Here is a 20,037-nt window from a genome sequence, read left to right as displayed (position 1 = left end):
AAACAAATATAGATTTTTAAAAATAAACAACTAAAATTAATATCGTTGTTAAATCGGATTTTGTCTTTGAAATTTGGTTTCGGTTGTTTGGAAATATACTTTTCTAGTTTCAAATTTTTAAGAATTTATTTTAAATCTACGTTGGAATTTAATTACAAATTTAGGCTCCATGATTTGAAAGAAAAATATTAGGTTTTAATTTGTGTTGCTTTTAAATTAAAATTTTTACTCTCGTATTTTAATAAAACCTCGTTAAATAGTTCTTATGACTTTATACAATTCTTGTAAATAGTCTTTATGGTTTTATAGAAATGTATTACTAGACCATAGAAACTATTTTTTAAATATAATGTTATTGATTTGATTGTAATTTTGTCAAGATCGTATTGATCAAATTTGTATTTTAAGTAAAATAATAACAATATTTTTTAAATATTTACACGACATTTTGAAACTTAAAAAAAAAAAAAAAAAACAATTCTTCCCCTTCGGACCTCAATCTTTCTTCCTTTGATTAAAAAATGTCACTTCAACCTTTAAAATAATAATAAATTTGTGCGTCATTTAAAACTCAATCAATTATTCACTTTTAAAATTTTAAAAATTTAAATCAACGAGATTATGAATCTCATTTTTATTCAAACATAACATAACGAAAAGTGTATATTCGTTCAAAACTTAACGTTTAAATTAACACAACTAAATCGTGTCTTAAGTTGAAGGTAAATCGATGTTTTTTTTTTCCTTTTAAATCTAACCATTCGTCAACTTTTAATATAGGTTTGTTTTTATTTATTTTCCTTGAATTTGAATCAACGGTTTCATTTACCAATAATAAATAAAAACACGCGAGTTTTTCATTATGATTTGTTTAAAATCTATGTTTGTTCCACGTAAAATGTATTATCCAGCACAAACATAAGTATCCATATGGACCAAAATCGACCCAATTAAAATAGATTTGTAACCATTGTAATCATACAATTAATTGTCTATATCTTAGATATAACGGTTGAATTTTTAATCAAATTTAAAAAACAACTTCTTTAAAAACTAATTTTGTTTTATTGTTTTCGTGTTTTAGTTTGCTTTTTTAAACCACTAATAAAATTTCGATAGCAATGAAATAAAAGTTGAAGGTAGGATCAATGCTTACATGACTGATTTTAAAAAACAAAGTAGTTATCGAACAAAAGCCTAAATTACCTACGGTAATTGATTTTGTGACTTTTCAATTTCATTTTAGTTTAAATACTTTACAAATGAATGTCAATTTTAATAATTAAAAGTTATTTTTATCGTTTATTGTTTACAGTAGAGAAGGACAATAATTTGTATGGAAAAAAAAAAAACAGAAAGAAAAAAGGGACAGAAAAGTGATACTACAAGGACAGTGGTGTGTATAAATACATAACATATATGATATGATGATATAACATATGGTTTTGGATTAGTCCAGAAGGGGAAAATAAAGTCACGCTGTCCAACGGAATCCAATGTCATTTTTCAAACTTCTAAAATCCCATTCATGAAAAATCATTAATAACGTTTATTTCCACATTAATGCCTCAGATTACGTAAATACAAACATAAGAAAGATTGATCATAAATCTTTGCTTCGTAGCTTAAAAAGAATGAAAACAGAGATGAGTTTTTTGAGTTATTATAAACAATAGATGAGTGAGATGTTAGATTAGAAAAGATATTTATTGAAGATGACATTACCATACACACTTTAGGTCAAAAATAATAATTTCGTCTATAAGAAAAAAAAGAAAGAAAGAAAGAAAGAAAGAAAGATGTTATGGGCTTCGGCATGTGTGGGCTGGCCCAGCCCACGGGAATTCCGTCGGTGCATTGATGAAGTTGCGTCGGTTCGCGTCCTTCAATTTGCTGCATAAAATTTCCATATAAAAAACATTATAGAATTTCACGAAATATATGTAATATACAAATTGTGATTATTAACAATAACTCTAAGAAATGTAATCTTAGATTAAAAAGACATTGCTCCACTTATTTAATATTAAGTAACCACTCATTATTTAAAAATTATAATTTACTCCCTAGTTTAGTTCTTTAGCTCTTACATTAGATCCAATTTATCATCTATTGTTCAACTAAAAAATAGTAGGAACAAAAAAAAGACAAAATAATAATAATACATCTACCAAACCAAATACCTCTTTTTTTTTTTAACATGTAAAAGCAAGTTACTTTTTTCTAGAAGCTTATGAAGGCAAAAGTAGAAACACACATTTTAAAAAAAAAAATGGAATATGTTGGCATATTCCTTCTTATTAAACTTAAATTAAGAATTTTAAAATAAGAAAAAATTATTATGGCTCTACTTAAGACAAATTTATTCCATTGTGAATCTAAAAATCTATATTATCTTTAGGTTTATTAAACACATATTAAAAGTAAGATTTGTAATTAATCTCTCATACATTCAATGGTGCAAATGTGAAATTGGCAGAATACTACATTGTTTGATTACAAATTTACACAATCAAAGTGGATTTCAATATTCTAAAAAACACTTACAAAGGGAAAAGAAATTATATTAAAGAAAAACCCATGAATTCAATACAATGGTGGGTTGGGTACTCAAAAGTGAATAGCCTCTCTACAATTACACTGACTTCAGTAAGTGAATAAATGAAGTCAAGTCAAACACTTCAACAAAAAAAAAAAGAAAAAAGAAAAAAAAGGGTTATGTCTTCTAAGAAAGAAGTCATATCAACTACAAGACACCTCATCTCTAGAAGCCCCTGTTCTAACTTTACACTATACATGCAAAAACCAACAAACTTAATCAAACAGGATAATTTTAATCTAAGTAGTAGTCTGCTCAAAGCCATCGTTACTCTATTGCCATTATTAACTTACTTTTAACTGCCCTGTGCTAATACCAAACGTGTGAGATAATGCTAAGTGTAAGGATGATTGAGAAGAGATCTAAAATGGAAAGAAGCAAAGATACTTGTTCTGAATCTTCTTCATTCTCCCAACTGCCTTCTTCTTTTTCTTCTTACCTCCATCCACAGCTGTTTCTTGACCATTTGAGACCATCTTATTGTTGTGAGAACTTGATGCTCCTTGCAATTTGTAGCACTTTTTCTCACTTTGGCTTGCAAGTTTCAACTCTGGTTCTACGCGCCCTGAAATGGATGCTGTAGAATCGGTTTTGAGATTCTCTGTTGTTGGCGAGTGGCTTCTTCTGATGCTCACGAGAGATTCTGTGTACAAGAAGAATAGTTTAAAAACAGGAGAAACACAGCATCAGAAAACATGAGGCAAAGTTGTGTAAACAAGCGAGCACACATTTTGTAACAGTGAATCTATGGTTGAAACCATTGGTAGATTTAGCATAGGTCCGGGAGCTCAAGCCTCTTCAACTATATGCTCTTTATATTGCATATATATAAAAAAACTGAAATCGAAATATAGCGGACTCTTCTTTTCTGCCTTCAAATTCTAACTACATTATTCTTGATTCATAGGAGTGCATTCAATGGAAGGCAAAATATATTGACAAACCTGAAGCCCCTTGGTGCGCCACCTCCTTCTTTATTCTGGAGGGCACAGAAGAACGGATGCAGGCAGCATGTCTTTGTGCCCTGTCATGGTTAATGTCATGTTCTGCATCACACAGTACATCCATCACATCAAAGTCTTCATCCGATGACATGGTCAAGCAACTAGAATTTTCAGAACTCGATGATGAAGATGAAGGGACATTTAGTAAATCCTGCAACTCCAAGTAGTCGCCTTCAGAAATTACATCCCACTCAGGACGCATCTCTTCTAAATGAAGATCCACAGGTTTTCCTGCAACTGCCAATTCTACCATCTTGTCATCTTCACTCATCTACAAAATATTATTTGTCATTAACTGAAAATAAAGACACCATTTGCAGCTCTGTACCAAGTAAAGAAGGAAATAAGGAATAGATGGAAGTGATCGGTTTCCAGTCACAGTAAAAACAAGTAAAAAAGAGAGCACCAAATGGATATACAAATCCAGTCTCGTATCAACTTTTAGGAAGAGAAGTATGGTTGTCAGCATATATCGAAGTACAGGGGGTATAATGACAACTACCTCAGACTTGCTTGTGGACCCATTTGCCATGTTGTTTGAAGTTGAACCATCTGAAACAACCAACTGATGATTTAAGTTGTTGGGTTCTGAATTGAGAGTATTAGATAATTCAATTTTCAGAGTCTTTTCATGGTTTTGAAATTGTTCATCTCCAAGAAAGATTTTGCAAAGTGAGCTGGTTTCCTGCATGTTGCCCAACCAAACAAGCAATTGACTGGCAGGTTGGGTAGGAAAAAATTTAAAGGGAAACGTCAGCTTTTAAACTTTCTGGCAAATAGATTGCAGGATATACCTTTTGCTTGCTATTTGCACTCAGATCTGTCTGACTCATCCAGTACTCTTGCATAACCCAGGCTGTTTTACACTCCTGAGGTGCTTGGCCTTCGTAATATTCATATGTTGTTCTCCAGCCGCTGAAAGAAGAATCTGAATACAGCTTAAAAGCTCCTCCCTTCGGCTTCCAGGGACTAAAACTTGAGTCGGCATTCCCATGGAACTCAGCGTAAAACCAAACTCCATCTGGACATAAAAAGCACCTTAAGCTTCATTGAAATTAAAACAAGCTCATCTTACACTACAAATTTATACTTGTGCGCTATGCCACTGTTTATTGTTTCAAAAAAATTCTGTACTTTGACACAATAATTTGTGAAAGGACCCAATTTGGAAAAATGAAGGAATTAAAATTGAAGTTGTCATATGATATAAACCAAAAATTACAAAGTTCAACCCAAAGCACTTCAAGAGGCATAGACTCTTGAATAACACCATCATATCCAATCCTCCCAAAGCTGTATTTCTTAAGATAGCTCGTGAATCTAAAAACATGAATTCTTGTAAGTTGTGACAAGGAAAACATAACAAGTACCTGGTAACATTTCAGGTCTACACTGGTAAGGATTTATATCTAAAACATTTGCTGGTAAAGGGCCCCCCCTCAATATTCTCTTTAATGCTAAAAATGTCTCCTCGTCAGACGAAAATAAATCAAGCATAGGCATAGCCAGAGAGGTGACTGGTGAAGGAGTCATGGTAACCGATACCAAGGAGAAGATAAAAATCTGGTCTAATTTTGTCTTGAGCTGCCCCAGAAGACTATCATAAAAAGAAACAAAAATAAACTTCGAAGCAAATTAATCCAATATTGAATTGGATATGAATTTACATGAAAAGTAACTAAATGAAGATGCACAAATGATCAAGCACACTGGTATGCAACTCCATACAAGTTTGGCACATCTATTCATGAAAAAAACGTGATTTAAATCATAGAAAAAATGGAAAACTAGGAGAGAAAAGAGAATGATCGAAATAGAAACACAGAAGCCTTTTAGAAACATCGTCACTGGAACTGATACTAAGTATTACGAACATTGAATTTCACCCTCCGAATTCAAATCCAAGCATGACATATATATTGATTCATCAATAAAGAAATAAATAAAAGAAAGAGAAACAAGGTCCAAATATCACTCTGTCAATTTTACAAAATAGCTGCAACAAGCTCCAAGGTGAGAAAAATAACACATAACTGATATCAACGTTCCCATCCAAGATCCAACACTTGATGAAGGTGGATGACGACATGAAGACCAAAGCCTTCATGACACAGCTCAGTATAACAGAAAATTCCACAAGAAAACAAGAAAACCCAGGATATGGTAACAGTTCATACATAAAACCCAGATCAAGTATCGTTCAATACTCATCAATGATAACATCCACATAAACATCACATAATTTCGATCCTACAGGCAGAGAGGAAACAAACCCATCATTCAACTACAAGAAATAAACTCTTCCTTTCACTGACGTTCAAAAATCATCAGCAAATTACTCAATCAACGATCTCACCCACATAAACATTACGTAATTTCGATCTTACAGGCAGAAAGGAATCAAACCCATCACTCAACTACAAGAAATAAACTCTTACTTTCACTCCATCGTTCAAAAACCATCAGCAAATTACTCGATCAACGATCTCACCCACAAACATTACGTAATTTCGATCTTACATGTAGAAAGAAAACAAACCCATCACTCATCTACGAGAAATAAACACTTCCCTTCCCCCGATCCTTCAATCATCACCATCCAAACACGAAATGCAATGAAGAATCAATCAAAATCAGAAAATCAAGTAAATAATCGATAGAATAGTAGGTAATAATACAATCATCCATTAAATGAGGTCGGATCAGAAAATTCTAACCGCTAAGATAGTCGAGCAGAGAGCAGAAGAGGCGAGTCGCAGAAAGTCTTCCGTTTTCCTTTGCTTAATCGCACCTGTAGTCCGAAAAGCGAGGGAGAGAAGGGTATTTATAGCTGTGGAAACCCAACCATGGTTATGCTAATCACCATTCATTAAGCACACAGTTAAGACGTTTTTTTTTTTTTTTTGAGTGAATTTAGTAGTGGTGGTCAAAGTGTAGGAGTTGATTCAAGATGGGGTTCGTCATCGCCCTTAGCTCAGTCACTTCAGAGTTGCCTCTCCGGTTGGTGGACCCTTCGCCCGCGCTGGCCGTCACTGCCCACTTTAGTAATTTCACTTTGTATTGTATAGTCCTTCTCTTCCCGCCCGTTCCTCAGGAAGGGAAAAACCATCACGTCTCCTCTCCTCACCTTTTGTTTCTTAAAAATGTTTCTTTATATAAATTCAAATTTGTTCATATTTTGCAATTTTTATTTAATTAGTTGTGATTATAAGGGCTAAAAATGTTCATAATCATATCTTCATGTTTGCTTTGCTTGTTTTGAAATTGAAATTTTAGAAAACAGAAACTGCTTGACTTCGGCATGAGAATGAAAGACGCGGGAATGCTTATTATTGTGATGACATATTTAATTCAATTCATTGCCAAAAACAGTAAACTTCATGCTCTCACAATTACAAGTAATACAGTAATTTTGTGTAAACGTTTAACAATTCGATTCAATCAGTGTATTTTATTTAATTGAAAACACATTTCATTTTATTAATTGCAATTAAAAATGACAGACGCGACAATTACGTAAAAGTACGTAGAAAATAAAAAATGTATAACGAATCTTGTGTCTTGCTGAAAAGCTTTATATTCAAAACTATTTGTCGTTATTTGAAATAATGAAAATACGTGTATTTGTACTAAAACTTTAGGGGCCATTAGAACAAAAAAAAAACGTATAAGATTGCAATAACCTCGTCCTTGTTACACTGGATTTTACTTGTTTTATATTTTCTTATTAAACTAAAACTAGTTTATATCTCCAATACCTAATATTACGGGTCAAACACAAAGTATTGTAGCAATAGTAACTCACTGATATAACCTAAGATTACATTAACTAACTAATAGCTCCCATTTGAAAGAGAACAAATGATGTTGATATGTCTTCCCATTCACACAACAATCTATCTTCTAACAAATTTTCATATTAATAAAATCTCTCAATTAATACGAAGAGATTATCTATGTCTTTTTTTTTTTTTTTCTTCTAAAAAATAAAAATACGAATTTTCAACGCAAGAAAAGAAGAAATCGTTAATCCACAAAATGATAAAATCCACGCAGGTAAGGGTAAAATCGTAAAACTGAGTTTAACGCGTCGAGGCAACGCAAACCCGAACGGCGAAAACCCAAACCAAAGTACCAAAATAACCACCAGAAAGCCCTCACGATATTTGGTCACAACTGACCGACAACCGGCTTTATCCGTTCTTTTTCCAAATAATCAAACAAATGATAAAAAATGAACTTTAAAAGAGCAAAAAGTCACGATGACGTGTCATCCATGGGTCGGGTATTTCCTTGAAGAATTCCAGGTCATTCCAGAACGTTCCCTTTCCCGTTCCGTACATACGAGGATCCGGTTGGACCGTGCGCGGTCGCCTTTGCTGTTCGACCGGCTACTTCATCCGGTTCGGTTCCTCGACGGTGGGTACGCCCATACAGCGGGAAGACTCTCTCGAGGGATTCTGAAAATGGAGGAGGATCGCTGCTTAGCGAGGGATGAACTTTCTGTATTCCTGGAGTCTGGAATTTATCGGTTCGTGGATTCGAGATTCATTTTCGTAGACCCAGTCCGTGTTTTGAATCGTTTGTACTCACGGTTTAGGGTTTCTCCGGCTGGTTACTACTCACGATTCTTCGAATGTGAAAGGAAGGGCTTAGAGAACAAGGATTGTTTATTGTATGGAAAGAAGAGAAAGAGGAAGGAGAAGAAACTTCGATGTTTAAATGAGAAAGAATGTGCTGCTGATCGACGCCACCAGGTTTTTTCTATGTTTGTAACTTGATTTAATTATAATGAATCGTTGTTGGTGCTGGGGTTGAAAGTAGATTGTATGAAGATGATTCATCAATGTTTCTGCATGGGTAAATATTTTGTGGTGTTCACTTGCTGCAGGTGGCGAAGCCTCTGTTACTAAAGGCGTACGAGTCGTTATTGCAAGCTACTGATCTGTTGAGCGTAACGAGAAGTTTGAACCGTGAGTCTGGTTGTTCAGAGGGAAGGAAATTGTTTGATTTGCCCAGTGATCATCAATCATTGATTGAACATGGACGGGTCTGGCAAGCGCCTTTATATGAGATAACTCTGAAACTCCCCGAGCATGATCAGTCGAGTGAAGTTGGAGGTTGGTCAATTAATGGGAAGGGATCTTACATTCATATAATTTTTTCTCTTACATTTTGCATTACACTTTTTGTTAGGACATAATTTTTTTCATCTACTTCCCAACACATAGCTTAGCTTAGCTTAGCTGCTCTTCTTCTTGGTGTGCTTCATTTGCTTTTGGTTCTTGCTTAGTTATTTTTATGTCTTGATCAGTCTTCACTTACCTGGTAATCTTAGTTATTTTTATGTTTTGATCAGTCTTCATTTACGTTGGAATTCTGGCCAAAAGTTTATTTTAAGGGAGAAAATAACTTTGACAAACTAATCTTCCATTGTTGGCTCCACCCACTTCCTTCTTTAGAGTTCAGTGGTGTTCGTAAATTTCCGACAATTTATTGCTTCCGTTTTTCTTCAGGATCCTCTTTCAAGGACAGAGTGGTTCCTTTATTCAATAATCTGGTTGTCAATGAGACATCCGATGAAGTGGAAGCTGAATTTCTCGATCATCAATATATATTGCCTCGTGAAAGTTGCTTCTACATGGTATGGTGGTGAACTTGTTGACATTTTTCCATTTTTGATTTTTTGAGGCCATTTATTAATGGAGGTTTTCCACTTTCCTTTTGGTGTTCTTGAGAACTGTTACTGGTTATCCAAACTATGTTGTTGCTGTTTTTTGTTTGTTAATGTTGCAAGTTGATTTGACCTCTCTTCCAATCCAACTAATTATTGTTTTTCATAAAGAACCTCCGAATGTCTTCAGATGTCAAATAAGCACTGTTCTGTATTTATGTCATTTGGGATAATTTCAGATGCTTTCATTCTAAGATTTTATAGGTTTAGCTCTAAGTTTGTCTTACATGAAACTGTTTCTATTGTTTCCATGTACAAGTCTGATTTGAGGCTGGTTCACAACCTTATTCCTGGTAAGGTCCGCATGTCTTCATGTTTTGTAGTTTCATGTCTAATTTCCAAACGATTAAGCATTTCATTTATGCAATTTATTGTCGTAAGAGTATCAGCTTTTTTATTTGGTTGGTAGTAAATCTTATAAAATAAAGTTACTTAGTTGACAGTAAATTAAAAAGAGAGAAAAAATTCAGTTGATCTTTAGTTAACTTATGATCACAGGTTTATTTGAAAAGAAAATAAATAAGAAGCCATTGAGATAAATGAAAGAATAACGAGTGCATAAAGAAAGGTCCAGTGAAAGGGGAGTGGTTGAGATACTGTTTTAAACACGTGGTTTTCGTCACTTAAATCTTCTGTCCCTTTTTCTATTACGATAGCATCGCTCTCTCCCATTTGTGCCATCTGATATCATCCTTTTCCCATTTTAAATTTAGGATTTATGTAGAGGAACTACACGTGCGGCTTAAGGTTTAGGAATAATAGTTATGCACACACTCATGGAACTCTGTTATCTTCTCAGTAGAAATGTCTGATTGTATTTTTGGTTGCTGTTCAGCTGAAGCTAGCTCTGGCTTTAGTCTCATTCTGATCGATCCGCCGTGGGAAAATGGAAGCGCTCAACAAAAATCAAAGTATGCTGCTTATTCATTTGCATATCCTTTTAAAGTCACCCAGCGTTTTTCAAATGATTTAAAGCTTCAAGTGCATTTAGAGTTTTGAAGTGTAACTGATTATGTTTGCCGACTGCCGAGCATTGTTAAAGTTTATAATCTCTAGTTAATATCTAACTAAAACTATTGGGATATCGTCAATTGTCAATAGTGCTGGAATATCTAATTGGATAAACAAATTTACTGTCCTTTCACTTTCCTTATATGTTTGTTGTTACAACCACATTATTGCCATTCATCATCAGTTTTGCCGTGCTTTTTTGCACTATTGTTTAATATGTGTGTCCGCTTGGACAATTAATGTTTTCCTATTTAATCATAATAGGTATCCTACATTGCCAAATCGACATTTCTTAGCTCTGCCTATTAAGAAACTGTCTCATGGCAAAGGGGCACTGGTCGCCTTGTGGGTGACAAACAGAGAAAAGTTCCATCGTTTTATTGATTTGGAATTGTTTCCTGCATGGGGAGTCATACATATTTCCACTTATTACTGGTTGAAGGTCCGTTTTTCTCTTCTTTGCCTCTCTCTCTCTCCTTCCCCATCTCTCCCGCAAGTTGTTCCAACCTTTTACATACCTGCATATTACAGGTCAAGGCAGATGGTTCATTGATAAGTGATCTAGATCTCTTCCATCACAGGCCGTATGAATGCCTTCTCTTGGGCTATTGTTATGGTGAGGTATCGAGTCATTGGCTGATTAAAAAAAAACTGAATTGATTAAGGAAATAACTTAACCTAGGAAGCATCTTTTTCTGCTATGCCCACCAAGAGAAGAAAAAGAATGTAATTTACGTACTTTCGTTGAATTATAACTGGATTTATTCTCTGGATCTTAAGTAGTTTAATGTGAACTTTGGATCACACTTTTACTTAGTCGTGAATTGAAGGCTAATGTAAAATAAATACCTGTTAGTTTGCCTGGTCGTTTGTTAAGTAGCACCAGTTCAGCCAAAATCTGCCTAATGAACACGCCATGCTATATTTCTAACTCAAATACAATAGAACTAAAAGATTTGTTTTGTGGTCCATTGATTAATGCCATTGGATTCGAACTGTTCCACACTGTTAAACTTTTACTTAGTGACGACTTCTTTAAAATACTTGGGAGTATAGGATGTTAAAGATGTGAAACTTTTGGAGCAAACCTTACCTAAAGATCGGGTCATCATTAGCATTCCTGGTGATTACTCGAGGAAGCCACCAATTGCAGGTATCACTAGAAACGGTACTTTTTTCCCTCTCTCTAAAAGTCCTCTGAATCTATTAGATCAATACCCTTTATATCTGTTCCACCATTTTGCTTTCCATCCAGAGCTTCTGCAAGAGTATGTTCCGGGGCCTAAACCTGGTCGCTGTATCGAACTTTTTGCTAGAGAGATGAATCCTGGATGGCTCTCTTGGGGGAACGAACCCCTTCACTTCCAGGAATCACAATACTTCATTCGGACATAGCCAATGTATACTTTCAATGTAGGCTCTGCAACTCTCCCTCTGCCGGTATCTTTTCGAGTAATTTATCATTTTCCAAAGTCTTAAGGTGCGGCCACACGCTTTGATCCTTCGCTAGATTATTGTTGATTGGCATTAGCCCCTCACTTCCCCATCTTAACTTGTGAACAGCTCATTGTAGTGAAGTTTTTACACAGTTTTTTCCTTCACATCTTTGCATGTAGTTCTAGTTTCGCACATGGGTTCTGATAAAAAAATTCGGAATCCATCTTTTCTCTCTCATGTTGCTCTCTCTTTCATGTTGTGACTTATGGGTTCTATTGTTTTTCATGTTTTTCTTCTCTGCATGCGTTGGGGATGGGTAAAAAGGAAACAGATTTTATTCATGAGTGGACACAGTTATTATAACACTATAATGTTGAGAACTACAAAATTTGATTCTTTATGTGACCGGACTATCAACTTTTAGGATAGCAATAGATGTTCTTTTTCTCTTCGGACAACACCTATACACTTCGGATTGACACGTGAATTGATTTGATATTACGATTTACACGTTTTTTTAGTTGTTTATCATTGTTACTATTATTTTTAAATGTATTGATTATTCAATAAACAATAAATTATCGAATGATTAGATTGTGTTAGACTTTATTTGATATCTTGTTAAATGGGTTATGTTTTTGTTTTTCTTTTAGATATAGAAAATTACGATGTCCATCTATTTAAAAATTAATTTATTTATAAGGTTTGGGACGAATATTATAATGATTTGGATCCAAATGTTTTTATAGGTGTTATCGAACATCATCATAATTACAAATTAATCTATCCTAATTTTATTATGAAACTGTAATTGACGCAAAAAATCCATGACCTTTATAGAAAATAGAATCAATTAAATAAGTTCATCTGCTAATTTTATTTTGAAGGGATGACCACATATTAAAAATTGGAACTTTTGATATTTTTATATTACAAGGTTATAGAATTCTACTTAGCTATGCCATAGATTTATTTTACTAATATTATAGTTGTCTTTTTAAAAATTGCACAGTTCATTAAAATAAAATCAAAATGCTATACTTTAAAATTGAAAAACATACTTATATTTAGATGATCTATTTTAAATGAAAATTGCTATAAATATATTTTAAAAAACATCAAAATGAAAGCATAATCCTCCATAAAATCCTCCTACCACATCTATAAGGTTTTTGCTATATTTAAAAACTATGAAATTCTATATATATATATTTTAAAAAAAGGTTACGTAGAAAATGATTTAACAATTAATAGGTGGGTTCCACATCAAATAAGAATTTGAACTTTCAAGACCACTTTTCACCAAAGACAAAAAAGTTATTACTGCTTTCCTAAATCTTTTACCTTTTTTTTTTTTTAAATCACCCTCATTTTTTAGTAAATTCGATATAAACACTTTGATGAGAGATAAGTACTTAATGATAAACTTGGGGTTTAAATTTTGACAAAACTTGATTTTTATTTAAATTTTGCACAGATGATGACTCATTCTTTTATGTGGGTAAAATCTAGTTTTTCTACTGATGTTATTGTATACCACAGTGTCATATTGTATAACGTATCGTATTAATAATGGTCTCAAGTCCATAGTATTTCTAATACAAATCGTCATTTGATGAAGAAAACACAAAACATTTTATAAGATACTGTGATCTTCAGTTTTTTCAAACAAATGCGACAAACTATGAGAAAAATGATAAGGATGACTAGTAATCCAAGTGGGAGAAGAGAAGTCAAGTGAGGGTGTAAATGAGTTCTTAAACCCATCGAGTAGTGCTTGAAAAGACATCATCTGCCGCCAATGCCATTGCCAGTCCCTTGCTTTTCCCTCTCTTTGCGGCTTTGATTTGAGCCCCACAAATAATTACTTATTCACTTTGTTTGTTTACTAAAACTGCTCTAAATAACAAAATGCAGTAAAATATTATAATATCTCAATCTATGATATTTTGTAAATATTCTTGTTCTATCGTACAAATTGGTGTAAATGAGTTTTTTTTTTTTTAAGTGTCTTTTAATAAATGTTAGGAAACTATTTGTAAAATTTATTAATATTAGAGATAGAACAAACATTTATGAGACGAATGTTATTTCAATGTAACTAATAATAACTTAGCTTAAATGATATTATCGTAAAGGAAGGACTAGAAGGTTTAATTTTCTCCACGTCAATTTATACTAAACAAGAAAAAGAAAAGAAAACTCTTTTTAAGTAAGGACAAATTTTAATTCAATGACAAAATTAATGAATGTCTCGTACTATTCAAGTTAAATCATAAATCTTATCCTAAAGTTAAAAAAAGAAAAAAAAGAAAAAAGTTATGTATAGTCTCTAGAACAGGGGTTATGTATAGATATTTAATCAAACTATAAAAGTTGAATTATAAATTTAAAAGCAATTAGAAACGAAAATAATTTATACTTAGAAAACACAAAGTATTGTAATGATTTGGATCCAAATGTTTTGAAGGTAGTAAGACTAAATTTGTAGTAATTAAAGTGCCTAAAAAATGGGTTTAAGAAAAAACGAAGTGATGAGGAGGCGTGTTAGTGGGGAGTAACGTGCAGTCATAATCACCGTCGATCTAAGGCCCCACCGATTTCAATCACGCGGGCCCCAAAAGTCAAAGAACAAACACAATCAAACCGTAGTCCTCGTCGTCTTCTTCTTTATTTTCCTTTTCCCACTCTCAAATTTCTCCATTTCTTCTTCCCTCTACTTTTAACACCCAAACACCACACTCTCCCCGGAATATGACCTCCGACGGCGCCACTTCTGCCTCCAATTGTCGCCGGAAGCCTTCTTGGAGGGAGCGGGAGAATAATCGGACTAGAGAGCGTCGGAGAAGAGCCATCGCGGCTAAGATTTACTCCGGCCTTAGAGCTCAGGGTAACTTCAATTTGCCTAAACATTGTGACAATAACGAGGTCCTTAAAGCCCTCTGTGCTGAAGCTGGTTGGACTGTCGAAGATGACGGAACCACTTATAGGAAGGTGTGTTTTTGGTTTCGCTCTTTTCAATTGATTTTCCTTACTCGTTTTATTTTTTTCTCTTGCTAAATGTAATGTTGAATTTCAAATGGCGCGTAGTAGATCTGAATGGAGTGATTAATGTACTGGTTGTTTTGCTGTTGGGTTTAAATTTGATATGTTTTTCACAACTGGGATCCATCTGAAAAGTCGATCGATTCATTTCGTTTTGTAATTGGCTTGATTTTAGTTGAAAATTTGTGAAATAAATTGAGCTGATGAGCTTAATGTAGTGATCTTTGATCAAATCTGCTTTGGTTGTGCTCTAGAAATGAAATGAATATGCTTTTGTGCTTTGTTTCTTCCAGGGATGCAAGCCACCCCCGATTGATATTGTTGGCACTTCAACCAAAATCACCCCTTATTCTTCCCAAAATCCAAGTCCATTGTCTTCTTCTTTCGCCAGTCCTATGGGATCTTACCAAGTAAGTCCCTCCTCCTCCTCCTTCCCGAGCCCGTCCCGTTACGATGGCAACAATCCGTCGAATCTCATTCCTTATCTTCGCCAAGCGATTCCCATTTCACTTCCTCCTCTTAGAATCTCAAACAGTGCTCCTGTGACCCCTCCCCTTTCATCCCCAGCCTCAAGGACTCCACAGCCATTCCCCAATTGGGAAGTCAATGCTAAAGAATCCTTCTCCTCCTTGAATTATCCTTTCTTTGCAGTGTCTGCTCCAGCTAGTCCGACCCGCCCTCAGCTCCATACTCCCGCCCCGATCCACAAATGTGACGAATCTGAATCATCTACCAATGATTCCAATCAATGGGCACTTCTCCGTGCCTATGCGCCTTCTGCATCGACAATGCCAACATCTCCCACTTTCAACCTTGTGAAACCTGCTGACCAGCACGTTCTGCATGGTGGTTTCATCAAAGAAAATGGAAGAGGAAACGAATTCGAGTTCTTGGGCTACAAGGTTAAGCCTTGGGAAGGGGAGAAAATCCACGACGTTGGATTGGAGGATTTAGAGCTCACACTTGGTAGCAGTAAGGCTCGAAGCTAAACGGAAGTAGAAATGATCTACAAACATAACACAAGTAAGAAACCCTCTTTCAATTGATTCATGGTCTATCTGGAAATGTCATGGCATGGCTCATTCCATTCAATATTATAAGTTAAAAACTTTACTTTATACAGTGTCTGTCTTTGAGGGAGGGAGCTTCATTCACTTCATTTCAGGCAATGTTTTTTCCTAGTTTGTTATATTACATTACAAGGCATGATTTTAGGGAGTCCCAAGTTTATAAAATGTTTCAAGTCAGCAATTACTATGTAGATAGATGTAATATATGACGAGAAGGGATTGAACAGTGAAATGAACGCATATTGCTCTGTTTTTCCTTATCAAATTTCTGTTTCAATTTAATTCAATTCTTCAATTTGCTTGCATTTTGCCATTAGATGGAACTGAAAATGGATTAGGATTGGAATTGTGGCGGGGTGGGGGGCCATGAGAGCTGGTTGGTTGTGTTAATGGCAGAGCCCGACAAGCTCCATGTTCAACCACACGCTTTTAATAAATGCATTTGACAATGTAATAAAAGACAAGAAAGCTTTGTCTTTGCATCTCTTGGCTATTGATTTAAGCTGAATGGGTTGTCTTCTTGAATATTATTTTCTTTAGCTTGCAGACCACACAATTTTTTCTCACGTGGGAAGGTTGACGAACAGTTTGAACATGATTATGTTCAAATTAAATTCAAAATTTAGTCTCGTCTATTTCGTGGTTAAAATATTCCAAGTGTAGAATTTAGTTTTGAATTCTGATTCTTAGCTATATGTTCCTTAACCTGAGTACAGGTTACATCCATTTTCATGCATACCTTTCAATCACAAAGGGGTTAATTTTTTAAAAAAGGAATTCTTTTTTACGTGATGGTTTGTGATTGACACTTAAGATGCCATCCTAGTATTTTTCATTGATTTGTATTGACCTATAATATTGACATATAAACTTTTCTTTTTGGTCCACAATATCGACATATAAACTTTTTTTTTTGGTCCACAATACACATTTTATGCCACATAAGTGATGTTGACTTCGATAAATTAAGCCGTTAACACGAATATTGTCATTTGGCTTATATATACAACTAAGATGAAGTAATTTCAAATTATACCATCAACCTATGACATGCTTAAGATTAGTTTTTTAAAAAAATCAAAACCACAGTGTCGGATCATCCAAAATTTACTTAGATAGTGGAAATTGTGTTTAAATATCGAAAAATATTAAATTAGTTTTTAAATATTTAACAAGTTTTTAAGGTCGATGTTTTATTGAGGTTTGTACATTTGTCAAGTAATGTTTTTCTTACCATTCTACATCTTAACATAAAATTTTATTGTTCTCAAATTCTACATCATAACATAAAATTTTCTTGTCCTCAGAGATGTATTAGATATAAACTTAAAATCTTATACATTTTTAAGACATAAATTTTGATAATCTAGACATCTATTATTCACAATTTAAGACCATATATAGACGTAAATCTAAAAGTTAGATTTGATATTGGTTGTAACATGGAAAAACATTTTAAGTTCCTTTAATAACCCTTTGGAATATTTTGAATTAAAAACAAATTAAAACATCAATATTTTGGGGGAATAATTGTTTTTGATTTTTCTCTTTACATCCTCCCGTCATCTTGGCGAATCTCATGGCACGCACAACTATACCAAATTCACAAACTCCAAAACGTTGTCGTTTCCTTAACCATATCCTTTTTTATGTCACACTCACAACAATCTTTGACAAATTAATCTCCAGCCTCCGGTCTATTTGGGAGAAACTGAATTTTCCCCGCCTTCCTCTCTCTCCGTCGTTACCATAGCCATGGCTTCCAAAGCTCCACCCTCGTCCACCGAGAAACAAAGAGACTTCTTCAATCATCTCGAAGCTTACCTCGCAAAGAGAGACGGCGTCGACAAGCTTTTGAAAATCTCCAGGTACACCACCAAGATCATCCTCTCCTCTTCCGCGATCTCCGAATCCCATCCTCTCACTCACCGTCTCAAGAGCTTTGAGTCCAGCGTTGGCGTCAGCCGGAAAGCCTTCCGTCTCGGAAAGTTTATCCAGGATATCAACGCCTTAAGAAATTCGCATTTCGAATCTAACCAAGAATTTCTGCTCGCTCTCCTTGCGTATGGCGGAGAAGGGATTTATTACTTTGTCGAACAATTCATTTGGTTAGCTAAATCTGGTTTGATTGACAAACGACACTCGAGTCGGTTGCAGAAGATCAGTGCGTGGGCGGAATTAATCGGGTATATTGGGAGTATTTCGTTGAAATTTAGGGATTTGAATCGGATTCTTGAAGATGAGGCGTGTTTGAAAGCGAGTATTGAGATTGCTGTCAACAGAGGAATTGGGCATCGGGAAGAAGACGAGAAGATGAAGAAGTTGCGTGCGAAGATGTTGATGAAGAAGCTTTCGATTGTTCAAGATTTTGCCGATGGATTCATGGCCGTTGCGGACGTTCGTGATGGCAACGGCCGGTTTTCAGGTCCTCTTCTAATTTCTTTTGCTGGGCTTCTCTCGGCATTGATTAGCACTCATAAGAATTGGATATCATGCTGAAATAGCTTTCAATTTTACCAGGCTAAATTTTCTGTTAATTTCAAAACATTCATAGCACAGGCACACACTATACATCTCAAGGAATGCATGACATAGGAATTTTGATCCTGAACTATCAATGTGTAATAATGATTATTGTTAGTCACCTCCCACGTTTGAAAGAATAAACAACACAAAAATGACCCCTGCTAAGAAGGGACTTCAACTATGGAAATAGAGTATAGGATCGTTATGAATGATCTTCAAAATCGAATCCTAGAAGCCTAGAATCCACACCCTAAAATCCTTTCTCCCTTGTCAATGTCAGTTTTCTCCCACATTGTTAGCTTGAAGCTTATTGTAGTTCAGTTCATTGGTTTCACATCCATTGCCATTACAATCCTTGATCATAGGTTCCTATTCTCTTCAATTTATTACAGTGGTAGCTGCCAATTTTAATCAATGTAGACTCTCTGATGAGATCATGTTATTTCCCTGTGCAAAAAGTATTCTGATCGATGGCACTTACTGCAGTGTTCATGTTTAGATTGAGTTAAAGGATTTGTTTGAATCTTCTTCAACGGTTCCATTTGTCAATTTCTTTGAATCAAACTATTATTTTTAGATAATGGAATAGTTTTGTACAAGTCCAAATCAATTTAAGAGATTATATTCATCCTAATCCAACCTAAACCCAATAACTTTCACTATTCAACCCACTCCATATGCTTTCAATTAGATTGATAGAAAGTGTCGTGCCATTGGGTTTTCTTAACACGAACAACTTCATTGGCATCCATGGACTTTTCTGAGCCAGAAGATCAGAGGAGTGTGCAATAAAACAATTCTAACCTCTGCTTTAGATCTATGATTAACACTTCTTACTTTTTTGCCTGTTCATTCTGGTTTCTTTCACTTCAAATTTTGCTGAAATTTGAGCATTAATGGGATTGGGGATTCCCTCCTCTCGGTTTTTGTTCATTTTCAACTTCTTACATGGGATATTCTGCTGAGATTTTCAGTTCTCCAATCAATTCTATACTGTCACAAACACCAAGCTACTGGTAGACAGAAATATGCATTGGGGTGTTTTTGCAAAATAGATATCTTTTTTTCTTTTAGTCTGTTTTCATGAATGGGGTTGGATTTAGTTTCTACTTACCTTTCTATGCTTATTTAGGAGTTCTTTTGAAGTTATTTGAATCTGCTTTGGCATTTCCAAACCTCTCTTTTTCTGTTTACACTTTGGGAGGTGGTTCTTTAAATTAGTTTCGAAAACCTTCTCTAAATCATCCGCCGATTTAGCATAGGCCGAGCCCCCCTCAACTTTATTGTCTTTATATAATATATATAAATAAAACTACTTAATTATTAATATTTATCATTAGCTTAGAGGTTACTCTGACTGTCAGGCTTTAAATGGTTCTTGACCTATGCGACTCTGAAACTAAAAACTTGTGGAGCAAATGAAAATTATGTGTTTTTTCAAACTCGTCTTTCAAAACTTAGCAAAATATAGATTACAGTTTTATGAACTATATTCATCGTTTGGAAAGAATTTAGTGAGATTGTCGCAATAGTTTTTAATAACCATTTGGTATATAATTTAGAAATTTGCATTATCTAGATAAATATGAGATACAATCTTGAGGTACTTTT

The 20,037-nt window shown here is 34.5% G+C and overlaps 4 protein-coding genes across 10 annotated transcripts; 3 read left to right on the top strand and 1 right to left on the bottom strand.

Moving 5' to 3' along the window:
* Window positions 1-2,543: 2,543 nt before the first annotated feature.
* On the bottom strand, window positions 2,544-6,489 carry LOC103487948 (NAC domain-containing protein 13-like). Its single transcript, XM_008446464.3, has 6 exons — window positions 6,321-6,489; window positions 4,974-5,200; window positions 4,398-4,624; window positions 4,106-4,288; window positions 3,544-3,874; window positions 2,544-3,242 (listed from the first exon to the last, which is right to left on the bottom strand). The coding sequence occupies exons 2-6, from the start codon at window positions 5,134-5,136 to the stop codon at window positions 2,962-2,964; spliced, it is 1,185 nt and encodes a 394-aa protein (XP_008444686.1). The 5' UTR covers window positions 5,137-5,200; window positions 6,321-6,489; the 3' UTR covers window positions 2,544-2,961.
* A 1,361-nt stretch (window positions 6,490-7,850) lies between these two features.
* LOC103487949 (methyltransferase-like protein 2) lies at window positions 7,851-12,070 on the top strand. 3 transcript variants are annotated; one of them, XM_008446465.3, is made up of 9 exons: window positions 7,851-8,360; window positions 8,495-8,723; window positions 9,120-9,247; window positions 9,597-9,630; window positions 10,173-10,248; window positions 10,613-10,790; window positions 10,880-10,969; window positions 11,405-11,501; window positions 11,604-12,070. In XM_008446465.3, exons 1-9 carry the CDS (start codon window positions 7,866-7,868, stop codon window positions 11,741-11,743), a joined length of 1,467 nt encoding a protein of 488 aa, XP_008444687.2. In that variant the 5' UTR covers window positions 7,851-7,865; the 3' UTR covers window positions 11,744-12,070. The 3 variants fall into 3 exon arrangements, with proteins under 3 accessions (XP_008444687.2, XP_050938351.1, XP_016900086.2); XM_051082394.1 differs by having other exon boundaries at window positions 11,405-11,516; XM_017044597.2 differs by lacking the exon at window positions 11,604-12,070 and having other exon boundaries at window positions 10,880-10,964; window positions 11,405-11,516.
* A 2,384-nt stretch (window positions 12,071-14,454) lies between these two features.
* On the top strand, window positions 14,455-18,544 carry LOC103487952 (protein BRASSINAZOLE-RESISTANT 1). 5 transcript variants are annotated; one of them, XM_051082391.1, is made up of 3 exons: window positions 14,455-14,779; window positions 15,124-15,853; window positions 17,590-18,544. In XM_051082391.1, the coding sequence occupies exons 1-2, from the start codon at window positions 14,540-14,542 to the stop codon at window positions 15,817-15,819; spliced, it is 936 nt and encodes a 311-aa protein (XP_050938348.1). In that variant the 5' UTR covers window positions 14,455-14,539; the 3' UTR covers window positions 15,820-15,853; window positions 17,590-18,544. The 5 variants fall into 5 exon arrangements, with proteins under 5 accessions (XP_050938348.1, XP_050938349.1, XP_008444690.1 ...); XM_051082392.1 differs by lacking the exon at window positions 17,590-18,544 and adding an exon at window positions 16,441-16,787; XM_008446468.3 differs by lacking the exon at window positions 17,590-18,544 and adding an exon at window positions 16,218-16,408.
* On the top strand, window positions 17,656-18,591 carry LOC103487951 (peroxisomal membrane protein 11A). The gene has a single exon (XM_051082393.1). The coding sequence runs from the start codon at window positions 17,656-17,658 to the stop codon at window positions 18,397-18,399; it is 744 nt and encodes a 247-aa protein (XP_050938350.1). The 3' UTR covers window positions 18,400-18,591.
* The last annotated feature ends 1,446 nt before the right edge of the window (window positions 18,592-20,037 follow it).

This window comes from Cucumis melo, chromosome 3 (genome assembly GCF_025177605.1).
Source record: "Cucumis melo cultivar AY chromosome 3, USDA_Cmelo_AY_1.0, whole genome shotgun sequence".
Taxonomy (NCBI): Eukaryota; Viridiplantae; Streptophyta; class Magnoliopsida; order Cucurbitales; family Cucurbitaceae; genus Cucumis; species Cucumis melo.
Note: the sequence above shows the minus strand (reverse complement) of the source record. Positions and strands in the feature narration are given on the sequence as shown.